At 46.5% G+C, this 14,426-nt stretch overlaps 1 protein-coding gene across 2 annotated transcripts in view; it reads right to left on the reverse strand.

The window, feature by feature from the left end:
* Positions 1 to 315: 315 nt before the first annotated feature.
* The window catches only part of Znf142 (zinc finger protein 142), a 16,362-nt gene continuing 2,251 nt past the window's right edge, over positions 316 to 14,426 (reverse strand). The window contains exons 2-8 of one of the 2 annotated variants that reach the window (XM_051190470.1): positions 13,151 to 13,747; positions 11,500 to 11,661; positions 9,059 to 9,883; positions 7,006 to 7,183; positions 3,187 to 6,085; positions 2,390 to 2,495; positions 316 to 1,190 (exon numbers count right to left, since the gene is read on the reverse strand). In XM_051190470.1, the coding sequence (XP_051046427.1) occupies positions 721 to 1,190; positions 2,390 to 2,495; positions 3,187 to 6,085; positions 7,006 to 7,183; positions 9,059 to 9,883; positions 11,500 to 11,661; positions 13,151 to 13,747 (5,237 nt within the window). In that variant the 3' untranslated portion in view covers positions 316 to 720. The remainder of the gene's footprint in view (positions 1,191 to 2,389; positions 2,496 to 3,186; positions 6,086 to 7,005; positions 7,184 to 9,058; positions 9,884 to 11,499; positions 11,662 to 13,150; positions 13,748 to 14,426) is intronic. The other variant, XM_051190471.1, reaches the window with a different exon arrangement.

The following is a 14,426-nucleotide window of genomic DNA, read 5'->3' on the forward strand; positions in this document are numbered from 1 at the left end:
GGATGGGGCAAAAGCACAGGGCATGCAGCCTTCCCCAGTTGGGCCTTACACCACCTTGATACTTATACACCTTGATGCAGCTGCTGAGCCTGTCTTCTGACTGATGATTAAAGCTGCTTCTGGGAGGAGGCTGAATGGGTAGCTATCCTCTTCTGACAAAAGAGCTTACAGCAGGGAGCAAGGGAAGGGCCAGGGCAGGCAATCTGGGTCTGTTTCAGAACCTCTTTGAGGTAGAAGAGACAAGGACAGAGGCCTGGGAGGAAACGGGGCAAACCCAGATGACAACCTAGGAATGATAGGACAGGGATCCAGACATGTCTGTTAGCTGGTAATCTTCTGTTTCACATGCTTACAGAGCAGGAGGCACAAGAACACATGCAATTAGGTACATCTGTTTAGAAAATGGTTAAAGAAACTAGGACATGAATAAAACAAGGAAAGCCCTTATAGCCTGGGGCTCTGATGCAACAATGGTAGACACTGGAGATTCAGTTACAGGTTAAAACCATAGTGCTACTCAAGAAGAAATCAATGTTTTAGTCCAAGCCTATCTTTTATAAAGCTGTTAATTTCAAAGGCCGGAGTTCAAGGGTGGGGAGTGTGTTCCAGCCACTCTGACATCCCAAAGCCAGCAGACCCTAAGCTCCTCAGGCTAGCTACAGTCCCAGTTTGCATATCTTGGACTATATGTAATTCCCAAGCCAGAGGTGGGGTAAGGGCTCAGCCTTCAGGTCCAGTAGGGGGAGCAGGAGGAGCAGAAGGGATGGGATCTTCCAGCTTCACATCATGTAGGTGCACTGTGGGAGTGGTAGGATCTTTGCCTACACCCTGGTTGGGGTCGGACTGGTCAGGGTGGTGCCTGCGTACATGCTTGACGACCTGGAACTTTTGCTTGGCTTTGTAGTTGCAGAGGCGGCAGAAGAATGGGTGGCGGTCGGTATGGGTAAGGGCATGATGGCGCAGGCCAGCAGCCCAACGGAAAGCACGGTGGCAAACATTGCAAACATAGGGTTTGGCCTCACTGTGCTTGCGTAGGTGGGTGCGCAGCAGGAAGCGTGTCTTGAATGCCTTGCCACACTGCTCACACATGAAAGCCCGGGCCTCTCGGTGCCGTGTCTCCCGGTGTACACGAAGTGCATCAGCTCGGTTGGTGCAGTACTCACACTCGGGACACTGGTATGGCTTCAGTCCTATAGGACAAGCAGAAACCACCATGGAAGAGGGAAGAACAAGGGTCAGCGAGGCATAAAAAGTCAGTATGATACTGGGATATAAAGAATACAGCAGCAAGCTAATGACCATACTTTTCCGTCCCAGTCAGACCTGACATTCTGGCGCCCTTCTCCACTCAGTCCTTGTATACACAAGGTCCCAGTGGATGCTGATGAGTAACTGGACTTCTAACCAACTAGTCTACCTGATAGTAATGAATACTCAACTATGACAGGTAAATGGGAAACTCCAACACTTCCTTGGTCACATGATATTACAGAACTTAAACACTTTTTTATCAAACAAAACAAAGAGAGAGAGAGAGAAAAAGAGAGAGAGAGAGAGAGAAACTAACTGGACAGTGGTGGCTACTTTAATCCTAGCACTTGGGAGGCAGAGGTAGGCTGATGTGTGAGTTCCAGGATAGCTAGGCCTACATAGAGAAAGTCTGTCTTGAAAAACAAAGTAACAACAAAACAAAAAAACAGAAAATGTTTAAAAAAAGATAAAAATATTTCTCCACATGTGGGGGAATCATATGCCATAACTGAAGGTACCCAATCATTAATCCTTTAAAGAGAACCCATGGTTTGTGGATTCCATATATTAGAGAGGAAAAGACAAATTAAAAATAGGGAACTTAGGGCTGGAAAGATAGTTCAGGGGTTAAGAGCACTGGCAGCTTTTCCAGAAGACCCAGATTCTTTTCCCAGCACCCACATGGCAGCTAACAACTGTCTGTAACTCCAGTTCCAGGGGATCTGGTCTCCTCAGAGACATACATGCAGGCAAAATACCAATTCACATTTTTTAAAAAAGGACTTTCACCTTTACCCTCACTTATAATCATTCTACCACATTTACACAGAAACTAAGTATCTCTCAGTAGTTACTCAAATTTGATTTGTAGGTTCTCCATGTATAAGAGTGTGTGAACTTGTATCATAATCACTGGGGAAGGTTTTGCAAATACACTTGTCCAGGCTTTCAGGTTTATCCATTCTTTGGTGTTAAACACATTTCTGGTATGTGTTCTTCCTATGTAGTACCTATTCCCAGGGTGAAAACTGATGTAGGCTCTAAGTCTGAGTGAGGACATCAAACATCTCAGGGAGGTCAAGGTTGCCAGAGAACAGGGAAACTCTTTAATCAAGACAGTCAATTCACATTTACTTACCGGTGTGCTTGGTCATGTGGTATTTGAGTTGGTTGACCCACTTGCACTTGTATCCACACTCGGGGCACAAGTACTTCCGTTCCTCCTTATGGATCCGCATGTGGTACTAGAAGGAAGATGAAATGCAGAATGTTTACTCCCTGTACAACAGGGTGCTTCCCTCAGGCCTCAGTTGTTTCTTACTAGCTATGTTGTAGGGTCAGCTAACCCCTAATTCTGTTTGATAATCTCAAACAATTATCTATCTCTTTGTGTGTATATGTGGAGTGGAAGACTAAACCCAAGAACTGGCATTATTAGGCAAGCATTCTCATCGCTGACTTCCCGGTCCATTGACCCACTTTGCATTTTCAAATGATTAAAACTGCACCACATTAAGTGCTCAATAAATATTAGCTGTTACACCCAGATTAGTCTCAAAGTATTAAATGCTTTTATCACATGGCAAAGTTATGGAATTTACCTTTACAAAAGCTCATGAAGTATTATCCCTTTTACAGATGAGGAATCTAAGTTTTGAGGAGTATAGTGAATATGTGTAATTGTTAAAGTTACAGAATCCAGGAGACTGGATTGATGACTCAGCAATTAAGAGCACTGTTTGCTCTTCCAGATAACCTGGGTTTAGCCCCTACATGGCAGCTCACAACTGTCCTTAACTCTAGTTCTAGAAGCTCCAATACCTCTTCTGGCTCTGCAGGCAACAGGCTCATATGTGATACACACAGACACACAAAAAGTTACAGCATCCAGAGCCTACATTCCTTGCATTTCTATAATATGGTCCTTGACCTTACCTTGAGGCGAGAAGGGTCAGCACAGGCATAGGAGCAGAGATGACAGTGGTAAGGCTTTTCCCCAGTGTGAATGCGGCTGTGCCAGGTGATCTTCTGCCGATTTTTGGTGCTATAGGCACAGTCAGTACACTTGTAGAGCCGGGTGCCGCCATGGCCCTTTACATGGTGATCCAGTACCAATTGATATCGACATGCAAAGTCACAAAAAGGGCAGCAAAGAGAGGGCTGGCCAGCATTCCCATCCCCACCAGCGGGGGCTGCTGAAGTCTCTTCATGCTGTTCTAGGTAGTGCTTTACCAGGCCTACTCGTTCTCGGGCAGCAAAGTTACAGAGCTGGCAGCGGTGGCTGAAATGGTGTTGCCTCCGATGCTCATCCAGTGCTGGACGGCTAGGGAAGGTCTCCTGGCAGGCCCCACATTCCAGCCTTGGGTGCTGTTTACGGATATGTCCTCGTAGGCTGGCAGGACTGGGGCAGAGCAGGCCACAGTGGGAACAGTGCAAGGGGCCCTCAGTGGCCTCTACAGAACAGCCAGTGGATGGGTGTGTAGGTTCTGGGTGTCGGCGCAGAGCATGCTGCTTCAGTGCTGTTTCTGAGCTAAACTGGGCCTCACACTGAGAGCAGGAAAAGGATGGGGTGCCTTGGTGGCAGCTGTTGACATGGCGAGTGATGTCATGACGAAGATAACCACTATAGTCGCAGAGTGGACAGAAGTGGGTAGGTGTTTTGTCATGTACTCGTAGTTGGTGTAAACGCAGTTTTGAGTTGGTACCAAACGTCTGCGGGCAAGAGCTGCAAGGGATTCGGCCAACACCCGTGTGTCGAGATTGGTGGGCCTCTAACCGGTACCTTCTAGTAGTAGAAAAATCACAGAAAGGGCACTGATGTGGCTTCACACCCTCATGCTTGAGTCGCCGGTGTTGTTGGAGGCAACGGCTTTGCTTGCAGGTAAAGCCACAGTCCCCACATTGCAGAAGGGGCCGGGGGCCAGAGGCCAGGGCTGTAGTGGGGTGCCTCCGCCTTTGATGGAGCCTCAGAGCAGCAGCAGCAGAAGCAATGAATGGGCAGAGACCACAGTGCAGATCTCCAGACTCAAGGGGGCAGCCCTGGGCCTGGTGAGTCCTCAGCGTTCGCTCCTGCTGACAGCTAAAGGGACATGTGGGACAGGAGAAGAGGGAACCCTTCTGCTTCTGAACCACAGCAGTGTCCCTATCACCAGGGCTGGACTCTGTACTCCCACTATTCAAGAGAGCAGAGTCCCCATTGTTTAGAGGAAGCACAGCAGGATGGGTCTGGGGATGCCCACGCTTTCTTCTTTGGCTACGCTCCCCTCGGCAGCCTTCAGTCACATGAGAGGTAATAGAGGAGAGCCGAGAACAAAGGAATGTGCATGAGCTGCAGTGAAATTTGCCTTGCTCAAAGTGGAACTTCTCAGAGGTCCCTGTGGGTAAGGATTTTCCCGCAAGAGAGGCTGGGAAGTCAGAGGATGTGGGAAGAGTTTCCTCTACTCTTTGCTCCCCAAGGAGCTCAGAAGGAGCATCTTTTGGAAGCAGAAGTGTTACCTTTGATGGCAAAGATGGGGGTTTCCCACTTTCAGCATCCTGAGAGGCTTGGCCACCTGGAAGCTGAGGATGTAGAGTGGGAGAGACAGGTCTAGGCAAAGCCTTGTTCTTTCTGAGAAGAACAGGGCATTTCTTCATCATGTGGGTGCTGAGGCCACGTTGTTGCTTAAAGCTAGCTCCACATTCAGGGCATAGTAGGGGCTCTCGGCGGCTTTGGCACCCTGATTTGGAGTGTAGAGTCAGGGCTTTCTCCCGACGAGTGATAAAAGGGCAGTGTGGGCAGCGGAAAACTCTTCCTTCTCCCTGGATCACTACCATTTGTACTCGGCCCTCCAGCACCAATGCTTCTGCTTGCTCTTTGTCCTGTCTTCTCAGGGCCTTAAGTAGTGACTCGGACTCAGGAAATGGTGCAGTCTCAGCAGACAGAGTTGCCTTGAATGTGTTAGGGGTCTCCTCAGAGATTAGAGGATTTCTAGGGGGATCAGAGACTAGCTTCTCCAGAATGGGCTCTTCAGCAATCAAGCCTGGAGCCCCAACACTTTCAAAGCTGGACAGTTCTGGCTCTTCCAGTCCTTCTGGCCTTTCCATTCTCAGTGGTCCTGAAGGATCTAGAGGCCTGAACTCCACAGGGGCTGTTTCAGTGAGCTCCTCAATTGGTGGCGGCTCTGCCACAGGTTCTAGTTCTACCCTTAGGGCCTCCAAGTGTAGTGTGCAGCCACCCTCCTCCACCTCCCCTGGACTGGGGCTGCCAACCAGGTCATCCCCTTGGGGAGTCTCAATACCATCCTGTCTTTTGGTGTTGACCTCATCACTTGTCTTTGGTAGGGCCTGGTCCACACTGGAGTCTGCCACAATCCCATGTTCATGGTCTTGTGTCTCAGGCTGAGCTGACAGCTGGCTTGAAGGCCCTGAGTCTGATGGAAGTGCCAGGCACTGCCTGGACCCCTCTGATTCTTGGCTGGCATTGCAGAACTGCCAAACCTGGTCCCCTGGCATGTAGCCATGGACCTTACGCTTGTGGAAGAAGAGTGTGGTGTTGCTGAAGGTACGGTAATCACAGAGGGCACAGTGAAACTCACGGAGATGAGTGTGCTTGCAGTTCTCATGGCTCAGCAGGGCCTGCTTGTGGCGGCTCTGATAGCTGCAGTAGCGGCAGGGATAGAGTGGGGCGGGTGTGCCAGGGTGGTGCTGGGAAGCCATGTGCTTCTGAAGCTCATACTTCCTCTTGCAAGCAAAGGCACACACCTCACACATGAGGGACTTGCCCTGGTGCCGCAGTTTGTGGCTGCTTAGCTGATCAGCCCGATGGCAGCGGTAAGAGCACTGATTGCATTGGTATCTGGGGAGAAGAACAAAGAGGAATCAATCACAATATATCATAACAGTTAATGGTCACTGACTAAATAGCATGGACCTGGGTCTGTGCTTTGGACTTAACCTGTTCTCCACCATCCTGTGAAGTAGGTGTAGATGAGGCCAAGGCACTGAAGTTAAGAGTCTGCCTAAAGGTGTTCCCAAAGGAAGTGATGACAGAAACAGACTAGCGTCAGAGCTGGGGCTCTCTTTCTCTCTACTGCTTATGTGTGTGTGTGGTCCCCCAACCCCTATCTTGAGGTGCTGGGGATTGAACTCAGGGTTTTATGCATGCTGGAGAAGTGTTCTGACAGTCCCTAAACTACTTCCTATAGGAAAGTAATCTTGAGTATAGTGGGGTAGGAATGCCAGGGTGGGACTACCCACCTGACTTCTAAGGGACTGAAAGACCTATGGAGTAGGTTTCTATGCTTTGTTCTATTCCCCAGTGGAGGCATAAAAGCTACAGACCAAGCCCCTGGGCAGATGTGCCCACAGGTTAGAGAATTTGTCCAGATGCCACTGGATCTTAAAGTGGCCATTTGATGCCATTAAGCATAGATCTATTTTCCTGAGACCAAATTCTGAGAACTCAAGTAGTACTTTAAATGTGGGTTCTAAAGATTGAACTCATCAGATCTTCATGATTGCAGGCAAACACTTTACTGACTGAGCCATCTCCTTAGCCCCTCAAGAGATACTTTAATCTCTTCCCCTTCTCCTGGCCCAGAACACTCTCACCATGCAGAACGGACCACAGACACAGGGCTCAACTGTAGGTGAAGGAGCTAAGAGTAGGAGCGGAGAATGGTGTTAGAGAAAGCAATGGGGCCAGAAGACCGATCCAAGAGGGTAACTTAGCATAATGTTCTTGGGACAGAGATGGAAATACGTGTGTGCTCATACCTGAGATCCCCTGCATGTTTCCGCATGTGCACACTCAGGTAATGCTTCCACTTGGTGACATAGCCACATTCAGTACACATGTAATCCTTGGTGTTCGAGTGGGTCAGCATGTGCTTGGATAGGTAGCTCACGTCTCGGCATGTGAAGTCACACAGTTCACACTTGTGAGGTTTCTCTCCTTTTATAGGTGTAGGGGAAAGAACACAGGTCAGATAGATTTGAGTGAGTGACCATATCATCTCTTCCAGCAAGTCTGCTATGATGCTACGCAGGAGCAAAAACCTTATGTGCTACCAAGTATGTAGTAAACTACACAAGAAAGAAGGCTACAAAAAAAAAAAAAAAAAGAAAGAAAGAAAGAAAGGAAGGAAGGAAGGAAGGAAGGAAGGAAGGAAGGAAGGAAGAAAGAAAGAAAGAAAGAAAGAAAGGAAGAAAGAAGGCTACATTATAGCTGTCTCAGACAGTTCCTCCAACTGCTATACCAATGAAGAGGGGAAAAAGTAAAGACTGTCAGCTTTGTAAAATTAAAGTCTATCTTTGATTTTGCTTGTTTGTTTGGATTTTGTTTTTTCAAGACAGGGTTTCTCTGTGTAGCCTTGGCAGTCTTGGAACTCAGAGATCTGAGTGCCTCTGTCTCCCCAGTGCTGGGATTAAAGGCGTGCGTAACGGTGTACAGCAAAGGTAGTTGGCACCTGTAAGTCAAGTCCTTCTTATTTCCTAAGTAGAGATTAGAACAAGTTAAGGAATAGAACTGGAACTCTCGATTCCAATAGAGTAATACATATGAACAGTCAGCACTTACAATGCTCACTGTGTACCTGGGCATTGCATAAAGTGCCTCCTCTCAATCAGTCTTCATAACAACACTATAAGGTGCTATTATCTCTGTTTTAGTGGTGGGAAAAATCAAGGCACAGAGAAACCACAAAGGTATTTATTAAACAGTGAACCACATGGCCTTGGGCAGCCCATGTCCTTGCTCCCAGAAAGAGAACAACAAAATATAGACCTCACATGGTTGGTGTGAGTATTAAATGAAATACACCAAAGCTGTCAGAGGTGCACAGTAAGAACTTAATGATGACCTGTCCTGACACTTGCTTAATACCTGGCACAAAGAGGCTGGTGGTCATGTTCCTTCAAGACCCTTCCTTCCCCTCCAGCCACCTTTGTATGGTAAAGAGCATACAACGTAGCTCTCTGTGATCTCACTGTACATTGAAATTTAGCTTCTCAATGAACTTTTTGACTCTTATCTTTACCTGCCTTGCTTATGAGATTAAAGGATGAAATAGGATAATACACAATAAAAGAATGTTTTAAACTATGTAACACTACACAGACACAGCTTTTAGGAAAAGGCCTTGGAAACTACAGTCTGTGACTAAACTGTGTACAGAAATGAACTGTTGTATGGGAGCTTTGACCAAACTGTCTAAAAATTATTTTTCTAATCAGAGTTTTGATGGGCTTAATGGCACATAAATGCACAGATGTTTGCAGAAATCAGATATTGTAGTAGGAAGCTTCATTTAGCTGTCATCTAAGGTTTCAATAATGCTAGCAACAAATTAGGAGTCCAATATAAAACAAGTCAATTTTCAGGTCACTAGAGGTGATCATGTTCATGATCATGGATGGCTGATTACTCTCCCTTCTCTTGCTCCTACAGACTCCCAATACTTAAATTATAATGGAAGTTATCTGTCCTGGTCTGGAAGTCTTCACTATAAAAAGCAGACTATTCATCCATCTGCACTTGATTAGGGATGGGTAGAACTGGACAAGTGCTTAATGATGGTCTAGTGTTAGAACACAGGTTCTGAAATCAGAGTGCATGAATTCAGACACTGACTTGACTACTTTATTTGCAATGACACTCAACTATGCTTATCTTTGTAAACTTGGGATACTAGAGCTGTGCCCACAAACTTGAGGTCAAGTGAAACAATGTAAACAATGCCCTTTGTGGATGCTTGGTACACAGCAAAAGCTCATGCCAGCCATCACCTTCACCACCATTATACCATCATAAGGCTGGAAGCCATCTCACCAGTATGAAGCAGCATGTGTCGGATAAGCACCCTCTTGTGGGCAGTGGCAAAGTTGCATTCAGAGCACTGGTGAATCTTCTCATGAGCATGCATCTTGCCAACGTGGTCCTGGTAGGCTACTGGGTTGAAGGTGGCAAAGGGGCAGAAGGTGCACCGTAGCTCTTCACTGCCTGGGTGGCCTTGTTTCTTATGTTTGCGGAACAAGTGCTTATTGGAGCAGGCAAAGTCACAGTGGGGACAGTGGAAAGCATAATGGCTCTTGTGGTGGGCTTCCATCGCTTCAGCTGTAGCAAAGAGCATGGGACATGAGTGATGGCGGCACTCCACAGCCCGTACTCCATGAGTTTCCTTTAGGTGCTTTACAAAGGCCTTCCGGTCAGGGGCTACGTAAGTGCAGCCCTCCTGAAAGCAGTGTAGAGGTAACGGTTCTGCTGCAGCTGCTGCTGTGTGGCTCTTGAGGTGTTCTTTGAGTGCTTGGCTGAGGCGGAATTCCTCACGGCACACAGGACAGGCATAGGTGTCTGAATAGAAATTGGAAATATCCTCGTGCATGCTGGCCATGTGGCGGTTTAGTGCATTTCTCTCCACTGCACTGTAGTGGCACAGAGGACACTGGTGGGCCTTCTGACCCAGCTCCCGCAGCAGATGGGTCTTGAGTTTGCTCTTGCTGGTGAAGAACTTCTGGCAGTTAGGACACTGGAGGCTCGGGTCTGGAAAGTGGAGATGTAGGTGCTCCACCAAATGGGTCCGCTTCTTAAAGCAGCGTTTGCATTCTGGGCACATGTGTGTCTTGAAGAGGGACTCAGTGCTGGAAGCCACATGTGCTGTGAAAGAGAATGCAGAGGGTTTACAGTCAGATTTTATAGTAGTTCAGTGGACAGTTAAGACAGTGGAAGCCACAGCTTGTATAGACACAAATATCATGTGGCCTTCCTTTTCATAAAAACCAAACACCAGAGTATCAAAGGTCTCAAAGAAGAGGCGAGGAACTCCGTTACTAAGAGTAAAAGAACCACAAGGACTACTCATACCTTTTGGTTGTGAATTTCTTTCCCCACCTCTCCTCTGACCCCCCCCCCTCCACATCTCTACTTTCCTTCAAAAAAGGACAGTTCTCCCAAGCACTGTCAACAAAACATGGTATATTGAGTTGCAGTAAGACTAAGCACCTCCCCTTGTATTAAGTAAGGCTGGGCAAGGCAACCCAGAATGAGGAATGGGGTTCCCCCAAATAGCAAAAGATCAGAGACAGCCCCCACCCCCATTGTTAGGTGTCCCACAAGAAGACCAAATTACACAACTGTCACATATATGCAGAGTGCCTAGGTCAGTCCCATGCAGGCTCCCTGGTTGTCAGTTCAGTTTCTGTGAGCCCCAATGAACCCTGGTTAGTTGATTCTATGGGTTTTCTTGTGATGTCCTTAACCCCTCTGACTCCTACAATCCTTCCTCCCTCTCTTCAGCAGGATTCCCCGAACTCTGCCCAATGTTTGCCTGTGAAGCCTCTGTGATGACAATTGGGCTAAGCACCAATCTATATTCATACCTTCTTGTGGCTTCTTTCAAGTGTTTTCCCAAGTCACCCACTATTCCTAACCTCTGTTTGGAGCTTCTTGTGGCTTCTTTCAAGTGTTTTCCCAAGTCACCCACTATTCCTAACCTCTGTTTGGAGCTGCTCAAGAGAATGTGGATAGAGCCTTCTTGTTCTTGCTGCCCCTGCTCTATACAGACAAGCAGAAAGCTCAGCAGGGTTGATGTGAAAGGAAGACTGTAAGACCCTTAAAATGAGTGAGTAGAAAGAAGGTAAAGTACCCTAAACTTGCAAATACTGGCTCACTGAGCTCTAAATAATTGAGAGCTGATAATTAATACAATCAGATTTTAAAAGAAATTATTCACCAGACATTAGTATATTCCCTGTGGGATGAATTTCAAGTGTTTCTATTGAGTTTGAAACTGGAAACAAAGATTCAGAAAAAAAATTCTTAGGAAGGTAGACACAACACAGGTTGATCATAAATAACCTGTGATATCTATATTATGAACAGAATCCCTTTTCCCTGCTAAAGAGGTCTATAGCTGTACTAGGTAAGTTTTATGTCTACTTGACACAAGCTAAAGTCATCAGAGAGGAGAGAGAACCTCAATTGGAAAATGCCTACACAAGATCAGAGTGTAGACAAACCTGTAGGGCATTTTCTTAATTAGTGATAGATGGGGGAGTGGGAGGGGAACAGGCTATTGAGGATGGTCCAAATCCCTGGGCTGGTGGTCCTGCGTTCTATAAGTCAGCAGGCTGAGTAACCCAGTAACCAGCACTCCTTTGTGGCCTGCGCATCAGCTCCTGCCTCCAGATTCCTGTTTGAGTTGCTGTCCTGACTTCCTCCAATGATGAACAGTGATATGAAAGTATAAGCTTCAACCTCAGTGATATTATTACCTTCTGACTGCTGAGCTCCTTGGCTTTTATCCAAGATTTTCTGGGACTGCTTTTGGGTGCCACTCTCTTCTTCCTCTACATCCTCTTCAGCTGACTCCTGCCCAGGCAAAGGTGTACCTGCTTCCTCAGAAGGTTCTGTCTCTCCTGGAGGCAGTTTGGGAGCTGGGGACACATAAAACTTAAAGTTCACAAGGGCCCATGACAGTACTGAATGCTGAATGCATCCAAGAAAAGGATTGTGGATGCAAAGTAAATATATATATTCTCATTCAAGACAGGAACCTGAATACCAAGAGTAAAAACCTAGCCTAAAAACCTACAATAATAACAGACTCAGACCTCTTGAAGCTCAGAACATTGAAGTCACTGGGAAGGGGGCAGGTAGATAAGAGTAGAATGTACTTCCTTAGCCTAGGTCTCCAGAGCCAAAGGCTGGATGTTCAAGGTAGAGACAACATCCTGACTGTTGTTCACTGTCCTACTGAGGAGTCCAATTTGTACTTCAGGCTTGCATCTTGCCCCTGAAAGGTCTCCTCTTTAGATATAAGAACAAAAAAGAGGCTCTCAAGTCAAGTTCCCAGTCTGTCCTCTCCTAGACTATTATTTTCTTTATTCACTGCTCATCCACTTACCTCATGCTGGTTTTGTTATTTTTGAGACTAAAAGGAGAAATTGATAAAGTACCACCCTTTCTGAGATTTCTTTCTGTTTTTTTCAAGACAGTTTCTCTGTGTAGCTCTGGTTGTCCTAAACTCACTATGTAGACCAGGCTGGCTCTGAACTCACAGAAATCTGCTTGCCTCTGCCTTCTGAGTGCTGGGATTAAAGACATTAAACACCACCAACCATTGAGATTTCTTTTTCAAACAACCCTAATCCTTTCTGTCCACTCTCATGATTTGTTTGTATTTTATACTTTTTGGAGCCAGGCTGGCTTCAAACTCACAGAGATCCACTTGCCTCTGCCTCCTGAGTGCTGGGATTAAAGGCTTGCACCATCAATGCCTGGCTTTTGTTTGTTTTTTGAGACATGATTTCATATAGTCCAGGTTGGCCTGGAACTTGCTATATAGCTAAAGACAACCTTGAATTTCTAACCTACTCAAATGCTGGGATAACAGGCACACTTCACCCAGCTCCAATCTCAATCATTCTAAAGGCAATCTATAAATATTCTACTAGACAGGCACTTTTGCCCTCAGCATGGTCTGAAATGGATCAATAGAGGATATTGTTAAAATAATTTCAGATTACACATTCCTTAACTCAAATTTTACTCAGTGTCATAAAGGTTTCCTTTTGTCCCATGTATTCTAATTAGTTCAAGATTTGTAGAGCCTTCCCCATACTTCCCAGTATTTCCATCCCCACCCCACCCCCAACCAACAGGGTTTCTTTGTATAGCCTTGGCTATCCTGGAACTTGCTCTGAGGACCAGGCTTGCCCCTAATTCAGAGATCCACCTGCCTGTCTCCCAAGTGTTGGGATTAAAGGCATATGCCACCGCAGCCTAGCTATAATTCCATCCTCTTAAGCCACGGTCTACATTCTGTTATATTCATGGAACAGTCATAATGGAAAGGAATGTCTCTTGTAAGAATCAACTATGGATATATTGTAGGCACGAGACTAGTGGGTCCCTGGCCCCTACCTGACAGTAGATCCTGAGATGGAAGGCCCTCAACAGCAAGCTCTCCCCGTGTACTGGCTCCATGGCTCCGCTGATGCTGCCGGAAGAGTTTGATGTTGGAGCCCATGAAGCTGCATTGGCTGCAGTGGAAAGGGTAATGGGCCTGCCGATGCAGCTCCATTCCCTGCTGACTCCCAAAAAGCAAGGAGCAGCCCCGGAATGAGCAGGGCACAGGAAGTGCCTTGTGGGTCTGTCTCAGGTGATGCTGCAGACCCTTTCGATCTTCAGCAGAGAACACGCAGCCAGACTCTGGGCAGGAGAACGTGTTGGGAGTGACCCGGTGAATCTTGAAGTGGCTCTTCAAGGCCTGGGGTTGGACAAACTCTTGTCTACATACAGGACATGACAGGGGGCTATCTGGCAGGCTGGGATCCTGCAGAGGGCCATGGAGGGTGAGGTTGTTGGGGGGCAGCTCTACAGGGCACGGGGGGCTAGAGAGGTCCTGCACAGCCTGAATATGGGTCTCAGTGCACTGGTGCAGGGAGAGCAGAGTAGGCTCTGCAAAGCTCTGTTCACAGCGCTCACAGAAGTATACCTCCACCACCTTTACCAGGACACCTGCAGGCAGAGGACCGACAGAGAAAGGCACAGAATCAGATGGAACAAGACTTGAAAGAGTTAGTTACTAGTAGAAATGTAGGTGAATCTTTTTATAGTCATGGAGTGCAGACAGACTTCAAGTTTGCCTTTTACCTGGACTATAAGCCCACAAGTCAGGGATAGCCTGTCTAGAATGTGTTAGAATATGTGTTTGAATTTCTAGGGTCTAGTAAAATACTTGGCAAAGGATGTGTGTTAATGAATCAACAACCAATAAACTCCAGAAAGCATTAAGAAAAAACAAAACAAAACAAAACAAAACAAAAAAAAAAAAAAAAAACAAATTTGAGGCTAGGAAGATGACTCAGTCAGCAAAGCATGCTTGAGTTCAGATCCCCAGCACTGACAGTACAAAGACAGGCAGATTTCTGGAGCTTATGGACTGACTATCCTAGCCAAACCAAGCTTGTAAGCTCAAGGTTCACTAAGAGACCCTCTCTGAAATGGCTCAAAGGGTAAAGGCATTTGCCGTCAAACACTACGACTTAAGTTTAATCCCCAGAACCCACATGATAGTAGAGAACCAAAGCCTACAAGTTATTTGCTCACACGTACAGGCACCCACACCCATCACAGATAAAATAAAATGTAAAAGAAATAAAAATGTAAGGAGCAATTTAGTAAAATCTTTGACTCT

The sequence above is a fragment of the Phodopus roborovskii genome, unplaced genomic scaffold (genome assembly GCF_943737965.1).
Source record: "Phodopus roborovskii unplaced genomic scaffold, PHOROB, whole genome shotgun sequence".
In the NCBI taxonomy this organism is placed as follows: Eukaryota; Metazoa; Chordata; class Mammalia; order Rodentia; family Cricetidae; genus Phodopus; species Phodopus roborovskii.